Below are 9,306 nucleotides of genomic sequence, written 5' to 3' on the forward strand. Positions count from 1 at the left end.
CCTGCTTCACATGATGCACCTCATATTTTACATTTAGTTGCTTACTGGTTTGTTGTGAACGCTCACGAGGAGCAGCTTCAGCAACAGACTGATAGAACCTCGCCGCTCCAAGGAACATCACAGGAGGTCGTTCCTCCCAACAGCTATAAGACTCTTTAATGCTTCATTATAAGCACATTTCTCTTATCTCTCTTATATATTCTTGTAAATTTGTTGACTTTTCTAGATTATATTTTCTCTATTTTTATCCTATTTTATTTTAACTTATTTAACCTTCATTTTTTTTATACAGCAATTTCCCTGAGGTTTCCACCAAAGGGATCAATAAAGTTCTATTCTATTCTATTCTATTCTATTCTATTCTATTCTATTCTATTCTATTCCCTATTATCCTGTGTTGTCTTTTCCTTGTTTACCCCTTGTTGTGTATTGCTGCTGTAACACCTGACATTTCCTTCTGGGATTAATAAAGTCAGTCTAACAGTGTTGCCGTGTTTAAACCATCTGGAAGCTTAAGTGAAACTAAGTAAACGACGGAGAGCGTTGAAGCTTAGCTCTGGTGTGTAGCTGTGTGACCGTTACCTAGTAGACCACTCCTCATCGCTCTTGGCTCGCTCCTTCCTGGCTGCTCTCTGTTTCTCCTCCAGCCTCTCTTTCTCCTTACTCGCCTCTTCTGCACAAAAACAACACAAAAAAGGTCTGAAAATTGCAAGATTCATTGATCAGATAAAAGGAGCTTGAGCTAAAATACATTTTTTTTATTTGAGGTTAATTAAGTTTTATTAAACATGTTGAAGTAAAGATCACGCAGGACAATAACGCAGGCATCCAGCAGGTGGCAGCATTTTCATATTATTCTTTGTATTGAATTGCTTGAACAGATCACGCTGCAGAGTGAAATGTTGCATCACTGGTTTGTGTCACTAACAACATATTTTAAAGGTCAACAAGTTGCTGCACAAGCAAACAGAGGCACACTAAACGCCGATAAGAGCCTTAAATCAAATTACCCATGTTGCCGTTCTCCATGGCTCTGATGTCGGGCCTGAAGCGACAGTCGGTGGGCGCCAAGATGGCCTCCATGCCGGGCTCCAGCTCATTGAGAGACATTGCAAAGTTTGTGAAGTTGTACATCTGGAGAAGGAAGAGCAGGAACAAGGATGAGTGTCTGGAAATGAACGTCCTCTTATTGCCCTATCACTGACCAGCACCATTATGTTAGGTACATCTATTGAAAACAGTTACTGTGGGTTTACTGGGCTGCATGTTCAGAACTTCTTGTACCTGAAAAGCACCTAAATGTCCATCAGTTTATTCATTCTATCCTGTGGTGAGCCTGTCCATGCTTACACACTGGGTGGAGAAACACCTACAGCCAACATACAATCACCAGTTGATCTACATGGACTGTGGGAGGAAGCTGGACAAAACCAACACAGTAAAGCTCCGGCTAAGCAGCAGTTTTAAAGCCCAGTGCCAACACCTGCCTCACCACCCAGGCTTGTCACAGTTTGTCAATGTCAAGAGCTGATATAAAACAAACTAATCTCTGATTTTATGCTACTGTTTGGGTTGTGTGCTTTGCCCCAGTGTGACGGTGTTTGTTCAAGGCTGTGGGTGTGCCTGTGTGACGTCAGTACCGTTGCAGAGTGTGCTGGTCTGGAGTCTATCCTCCACAGCAGAGTGCTTCCTGGTACAACGGACACCGTCTCCTGGACTTCGGGCATGTCGTCGGCATCGTCGTTCTCAGCTCCGTCAGGCTCCTCCTGGAAAACCAACACCTCTGTGTCACTACTCACACACTGGAAATATTCACAGGCAACTTCACAATACAAATGTGTACTTCATCTACATACCATGGTTCGTTTGAAGTATTTCCATTAGGAAAACTACATGCATTTTGCAGCTATTGCACGTCACTACAAATACATGAGCAGACTAAAGCCAAAAACCTAAAAACCTGAAGCACTGATCTACACAAGTCTGCAGGTTTACCTGGATCAGATCACACAGGGTGCTGTGGACACCAACAGAAAATCAAGGCAGAAAGGAAATAAAGAAATGGAACTGACCACAAAGTGAATAAACAGCAGTTAAAGAAAAACAAAAATACTAGTGTTAAAGTGTTTTTAAAGGTTTTATATCAGTATTATAAACTCAGTCCTGTCCTGAGGAGTTGGCTAGCCACCTCCTCAGGTTATGGACTCAGCAGTCCACCTGCATCTTAAGGACAAAGGACACTCATTTGAAGACAACAACGTACAGATTTTGGCCTGCAGGGAGGACAGATGGTTTGAGAGAGGGGAGAAAGAATCCATCTATTTCCAACTGGAAAGACCATCCCTCAACAGAGGTGGAGATCTGAGGCTTCACCTCTCACCTGTTTACAATTCAGTCCTAAGATCTCTCCCCAGGAAGATGAAACCACATCACACCTAGCCACCTAAGACCCTAACGAACCCCATTGTGGCAGGAGGAGCACTAACAAGGCAGGAGGAGCAACAAACCCTCAATTGAAACCGAAACTCAGGTGTTAATGGCTCCTTTAGGATATAAGTATCTGGAACTCCCAAGTAGTCAGTCAGAACTGCCTCTTGGATGAGAGGTGGAACGTCTTCAAGCAAGTACAGCTGCTACGATTAACTCACGAGAATAACCACTAAAAAGATTATCCAGCAATCCGCTCCGAAAACATTAATTGTAGCCACGTTTAGCATTCCTTCAAAAAAAACGAAACAAACAAACAGCAGACACAGAGGCTCAGATTTGTTCTTACATTTTTATGCTTTTTGTTATCTCCTTTTTTCTCCGACTTCTTGTGGGCCTCGTACGCCTGAGGGTCGACACTCCACATGCACTCGGTCCACTTCCCGTAGATGACACACAGCTTCTTTTTACTGGACAGAAAGAAAAAAAATGTTAGCAGAGGAAGAAGAGAGGATGGAAAATGGGGGAAGAGGGCCGAGATAAGAAAGGAGAAAGGCAGGACGAGACAAGACGGAAGGTGGAGAGGAAGAGAAGGCAGTATGGAGGAGGAAGAATACAGAAAAGGACAAAAGGAAGAATAAGAAACGGAGGAAAGAAGTGACAGACGAAGAGTTCATATTCGAGAAAAGACAGACACGAGATACTTGAACAAAGCAGAAGCAAATGGAAAATGATTAGAACAAGAAAAATATGACAAATCTTGCAAACAATAACATTATTTTTCATACTGTAAGTGAGCAGCAGTGATGTAAGACTAACTTCTAACCTCTTGTCTTGGATGTATCCCTCCACTTTGTGCAGCTCTTTGCCAAACATCCCACATGGCTTGAAGGTCAACACACACTTGTCTCCAGTGCTGCAGGAGAAAACAGGAGAGAAGAAGAACAAGCACCTCTTCATTAGCTGAGTTTTCTAAGTCACAGTGAACAATGTTAGATTAGATCATTTGTTGACAGATTATGCAATAAAACCTTAAACATTCTTAAATTAACATGCATCAGTTTGCTTTAAGTTCATATTAGAGATCTAAAGAAGGAGAAAAAAGTCTACGTGTTTTTCAATCTGTGTGAGATGCGTCACAGCTCCTGGTGGAAATCTGGCGACCGTGTAAATACGACAGAGCGTGCCAGAAATAAGGGATATGCGAGCTTAATGTGAGCTTTGCAGAGCTTCACTGGGTAAATAAAAAAGGCTAAAGAAGTGCTTGACGAGCCACACAGTGAGTAAACAAGTAGTAAAGTATCAGAGTCAACAGTGAGACGATGCAGGCGGCACACGGCGGGATAATGAGCAGCTCTGAGAAACAGACATCAGTCAGCTTTACGGGGCTTCGTTTTCACTCGACTGTGGTTCAGAGCAGAAGTTCTGGATATTAAAGTGAGCCAGTGGAGGATTTAATGTTAGACTGATGTAATTCTGGCTTATTACCACAGACTGTATAAAAGACGGACGTAGCAACCGGCCCCGGAAGTGTCAAAAACCTTCAATATCACTACATCCGCTAGCTGCTGGCTCCAAACACCCCTGGCTCCCATAGAAATGAATTGGAAAAGAAGTGATCACAGATCATTCCTACAGCTCAGGATGTTTTTCTTATTAGTTTTCATGGTCAAATCCAGAGATCAGGTGGCCAATCTGAAAATAAATCAATACTGAATTTTTAAAAAATGATCAACATTTTGCGGGGCAAGGGGCGTGGCTGGCTTGATTGACAGTCGGCAGCGACGATGCAGACGAAGCGAGCAGAAGGCGGTAAATGTGGGCGGGGCAGAGAGGGCCCGCCTCTCAATCCGTCTGACCAATCGCTGCTCCTATGGCTCCGCCCCCCTCCGACGATTTTCCAAAAATCCAAGATGTCAACCAGGAAGTAGCAAAACCCTGGCTTCATTTTCTCAGTGCAGAAACCAACGGGTGACATCACGGTAGCTACGTCCATCTTTTATACAGTCTATGTTAATTAAGTTTAACTTCATAGAGGACCGATCTCCCCTTTGGACAGAATCTGAGATAAAGAAAATAGAATCTATCTAAAACACTGTCAGTAAATGATCAGATTTACACCATCGAGTATCTTAAATGTTTGAACTTTTTGTCAGACGAGCTTTTTACAGACTGTTGTATACCTGTGGTTGACTATCTCCACGGTGCCATACTGCTCTATCCACAGCTTGCCCAGGATGATGTTGTGCACGCAGCAGTAAGGGTTACTCCATGTGTACACCTCATTGTGCCTGGAGGAGAAGAGAAAAGACAACGTAAGGATGAAGAGAGGAAGTAAAAGAGATGATGGGAGACAAAAGAATGTCATGAGGAAATAAAATTTGTTTTAAAAATGGTGTCTATTTTCCACCATTTTCAGTGACTCACTTGAGAAGCTCTAGTGTGATGGTCCCTTTAGGCTCTGCCTCAACACTCTTGCCCCAGAACTTGAGTTTGGGGTAGATGGAGCCGTGGAAGACGAAGTCCCCGACCAGGCTCTCGGCGTGGAAGGCACTGACTGGAGGATGATGGGAAACCTGCTCCGACACCAGCCGGAAGCCCTGTTCCTCTCTGAGGACAGCAGGGTGGAACACAAGAGGATAAATCAAGCCTGAAGACAGGACGAGTTTCAAATAATGATGTGTTTGTGTTTGTGTTTGTACCTGGTGAGCTCGTAGGTCTCCCCCAGCAGAGGGTTGAAGGGTTTTCCAGTTCGGTCCCACTGAGATGCAACTGCTGACACAGCAAAAGCAGCTACTGCCTGAAGACAGACGAAGACAGACGAGACGTGAGCACGCGTTTAGCTGCAACAAGTCGCCTTTATTCATCTGGTGCATGTGAGCCTCAACGTCTGTTTTTTCTGACCACATGTTCTTACATTAACTTGTTGAAGCTGATTTTTTATTAATGAACTAACAGTATGTGTGTCTGTGTGCTTTAATTAAAGCAGTTTGGTCAGACTTCAGTGCAGCTGTTTACATTCACCATTTGTTATTACCTGAAAACGTCACAGTCAAATAAACAAAGTGGGCCTACACTTATTTACATTATTTCGGGCTCCAACCATTTTTTGTCAGTGTGTTTTATGTGGTTGGATTTGTCAGAGTTTATATCAATCTTGGTCTGATTTAGAGACACTAAGTTCGGCCTGGGTCGCTACCGTAACGAAAACAAGTGTGTTTCCTTCTGAAAACAGTACGAGGAGAGGAAGAGGCAGGTGGAGAGGGAGAGGTCCTGATGATGAGGGTGGAAGAAGATTACAACTGAGTCAATGTAAGAAGAAAAAGTAACCCACTACATTCAATCACAGCGGCAACATCTGCTCATAGAAAACTCTGCTCACAGAAAAAGGTAAATAAAATGAGCTGGCTTCAAATTGAGCAGTCGGACATTAAAACACCTTATTTTACTGTTTTTCAGTTAATTGTTAGCCACACGTCTCTCTGCAAGAATACCACAGCCTGCATATGAGGCGTTTAGGGAACATCCGTGAATTGTATTGTCTGTTGACATGCAGACAGGTGAGGAGTTCAGCCTGTACACAGTTTATAGGAGTGATATCATATAATCTCAGGAAAAATACTGGTGACAGTATGATGTACTGCTACCAGTAGTTAGTCAGGAGCCCTGCTAGCTTCTTTACTAGACAGTGAGATTTGAATCACATGTAATCAGCAACTCACACAAATATAAAGTGGAAGTTAAAGATAAAGGACGAGATGTTTTATTTCAGGTTTATACACTGACTTGAAGACATTGTGCTCTGTTGAGCTGTAACTGCAGAAACGTGTTCATGTGCCTGACCTGCATGCGCTCTATGGAGTCCGACAGCGAGCAGGCTCTGTTGATGAGGTAAGTGTGTTCCATGTATTCAGTGATTCTCTGCAGGAAGCTCAGAGGCTCGTTGAACACGATGGGCATCGTGATCTTGGACAGTTCCTGTGAATAAGCACAAAACATCATCTGAACTTAGCAAACTGTAGCATCATTTAAATTTCAATCCAACCAATGCTCGAAAAACAAAATGTAAAGAGACCAATGTACAGATTCAGGCCGACACACCTGCTGAATACTGTTCAAAAAACTATTTGGTTTAGTTATTAGTTTTTATTTGTGTTCCTATATCCATAGTATAATTTAAAATACCACCCAATGTGACCCAGTAAAACTAGCATGCAGCTTGTGAAATCCTGCTTTAAATGTTATGTTGTGTCAAGGGAAAAAAGGCGACGCGAATCAACCGACACCACAAAGCACCACATGGCCTAAAATGATTTACTACCCTGGTCATGGTACATCTAGTATATTATCAGCATACAGTATTCTACCACTCATGAAAGACTTTATGTGTACACTGTGTTTGACACTGAGTTACTGATGCGGTCATCTACTAAACCAAGGAGATGATTTTTGACCCGAGGAGGAGGGAGGTGCTGCATTCCCCCATTTACATCGGCGAGACTAAGGTGGAGAGGGTGGAAACATTCAGATTCCTCGGCACACATATCAGCAGTGATCTCATCTGGTCCCACAACATTAAAGAACTGTCAAAGAGAGCGCACAAACAACTGTACTTCCTCAGGAGGCTGAGGAAATTTGGGATGCCTCCCGAAATCCTCAGCAACTTCTACAGAGGTGCAGTCGAGGGTGTGCTCACCGGCGCCCTCACTGTGTGGCATGGGAACTGCTCCCTGCAGGACAGGAAGGCCCTCCAGCGTATAATAAAAACTGCACAAAACGTCTCTAGAGTGGCCTTCCCATCGCTGCAGGACATCTACACCAGTAGGGTCATCAGGAACGCCCACAACATCATTAAAGACCACACACACCCACAGCACACACTCCTCACACTGCTGCCGTCAGGGAGGCGCTACAGGAGTGTGAAGTCAAGGACCACAAGACTGTCAAACAGTTTGTTTCCTCAGGTCATCAGTCTCCTGAACAACCAGAAACAATGATCACTGCTGTTTAAGTTCCAGTAACATGTGTCACCAGGCACTGTGCACTTTAAATGTTTATCTGCTGCTACATCACCTCACACATGCTGCTACTTGTAAATAGACAATATGCACCTTTATTATGTATATGGGAGTGTGCAAACGAGACAATTTCAATGCCCAGTGTTAAACTGCTGTTTTATGCTGTGCATATGACAATAAATATCTATCTATCTCTATCTCTATCTATCTAAATGTGTAAACTAGCACTTTAACATGTGTGGAAACTACTGTGTCCTCACCAGTCCAATGCATTTCTTCAGGATACTCCAGACACTGATAGTGTTTCTGGAAAACATGGGTGCAGGTAGAGATTTCCTGGGGAAAGAAGAGAAAAACAAGGTTGTGAATAAGAGGATGATGTGGTCTGTCGAGTCTGTCAGCAGCGCAGCAGACAGGAAAGTTATTTGTAGATAAGGAACGGCAAATAATCCAAAGAAATAGGAATACACGACTGATTCTCCCCGTATGGGACAACGTTGATGTGACGATTGTGGACAAACAGCAGTGTTCACATAAACAGAAACCAAAGCCAGAGTCACGTCTCTAAACTGGTACGCCTTGTTTTCAACTCTCTGAAAGCAGTTCTTGGGCATTTTTTTTGCTCTTGACACGTTTCCTGACAGTAGGCTCATTTTTTACTGCACTATAGAGTCCTGCACCTCAATGAAAAGCACAACCATGACAAGAAGGAGAGACAAGTCAACCATGTCTGTTGTGCTGTATCAGCTATATTGCAATAAATGGATGGATGGATGGATGGATTTCTGTGTTTTACTATTACAATTACTTTTATAAACTGTTGTACCACATTTTTGTGGCCAGATTTTGGAAACCTGGTATCTAGACAAACAGGGTGGCTCTACATATCACACATATTTCACATATTTACGTTTCATTTCCTTTTATTAGCAGCTCTGTGTAAACACTGCCTGCAGTTCAGCTGAAAGATCTGAGTCACGTAACGTGTTCTGGTTGCACCGAGGAGAATCTGGTGAGAGCAGATAGTTTATTTTAGGTTAATGTTTAACTAAGACATGATTTAGATCAAATATCACAATTTGAAGCTTTGGTTTCAATCATTTACCAAACAGAGTACACATGATTAGCTGAGGGGCCGTTGTTAGGAGGAAAATCTGATTGTTTTTACAGTTTCTAGCTGTTTGATTTTTAAAATGTAATATCCATTTCAAAGCCTCATGCAGGTTTTTGGGCTTCAGGGGTTTAAGGCTAACTTTTGAACATAATCAGATACCAAACCTAATGATAAAGTTATTTATCAGGATTTATTTTTCTCCAGTAAATTCAAAATTAAACTCATATTGTTTTCAGCTTTAGTAAATATTAATCCACAACAATGTAATGCACAAATTTGTCGCAAAACATTTTAAAATATGCCAACAAAAGAAAATATAAAAATCTCTAAATGAAAACAAAGGGGGACTTTTCAACCCGAGTCAGTAAAAGCTGTGAGCAGGCCTGCACCGGCTCCACGAGGAGGCTTCCAGTAGTTTCTGAAGACGACACAATGCAGCTCCAATTATCTGAATACGCACGCTGCAGGTGGAATGCGGTGCAGGAATGCAGCAGTACCTGTGTTTCTTGATGCCGTTCTCCTGCGGTACTGATCCATTGTTCTTCTGACTGCTGCTGCTATCAAACACTTGTGCATCTTTGAAACTGGCCTCCGACACGCCCTCGTACGACTCGTCCGAATCCAGGCCTGTGGGAAGAAGGAAAAAACGAGGCACAATAGTCGATTATGTTCAGCGCAGACGTAGAAAGTCAGATTAAAACTTATCATATTATGAAACAGGCACAAATAGGCCGTTATGGTGATACT

The 9,306-nt window shown here is 42.7% G+C and overlaps 1 protein-coding gene across 2 annotated transcripts in view; it reads right to left on the reverse strand.

Moving 5' to 3' along the window:
• The window catches only part of LOC103374204 (oxysterol-binding protein-related protein 2-like), a 35,930-nt gene that overhangs the window by 4,103 nt on the left and 22,521 nt on the right, over positions 1-9,306 (reverse strand). For both annotated transcript variants that reach the window (XM_008304249.1, XM_008304250.1), the window contains exons 3-13: positions 9,057-9,186; positions 7,706-7,781; positions 6,271-6,405; positions 5,130-5,227; positions 4,855-5,037; positions 4,611-4,718; positions 3,254-3,343; positions 2,777-2,897; positions 1,641-1,766; positions 1,011-1,134; positions 583-673 (exon numbers count right to left, since the gene is read on the reverse strand). In XM_008304249.1, the coding sequence (XP_008302471.1) occupies positions 583-673; positions 1,011-1,134; positions 1,641-1,766; positions 2,777-2,897; positions 3,254-3,343; positions 4,611-4,718; positions 4,855-5,037; positions 5,130-5,227; positions 6,271-6,405; positions 7,706-7,781; positions 9,057-9,186 (1,282 nt within the window). The remainder of the gene's footprint in view (positions 1-582; positions 674-1,010; positions 1,135-1,640; positions 1,767-2,776; positions 2,898-3,253; positions 3,344-4,610; positions 4,719-4,854; positions 5,038-5,129; positions 5,228-6,270; positions 6,406-7,705; positions 7,782-9,056; positions 9,187-9,306) is intronic.

Source organism: Stegastes partitus, unplaced genomic scaffold (genome assembly GCF_000690725.1).
Source record: "Stegastes partitus isolate 25-593 unplaced genomic scaffold, Stegastes_partitus-1.0.2 Scaffold2177, whole genome shotgun sequence".
NCBI lineage: Eukaryota > Metazoa > Chordata > Actinopteri > Pomacentridae > Stegastes > Stegastes partitus.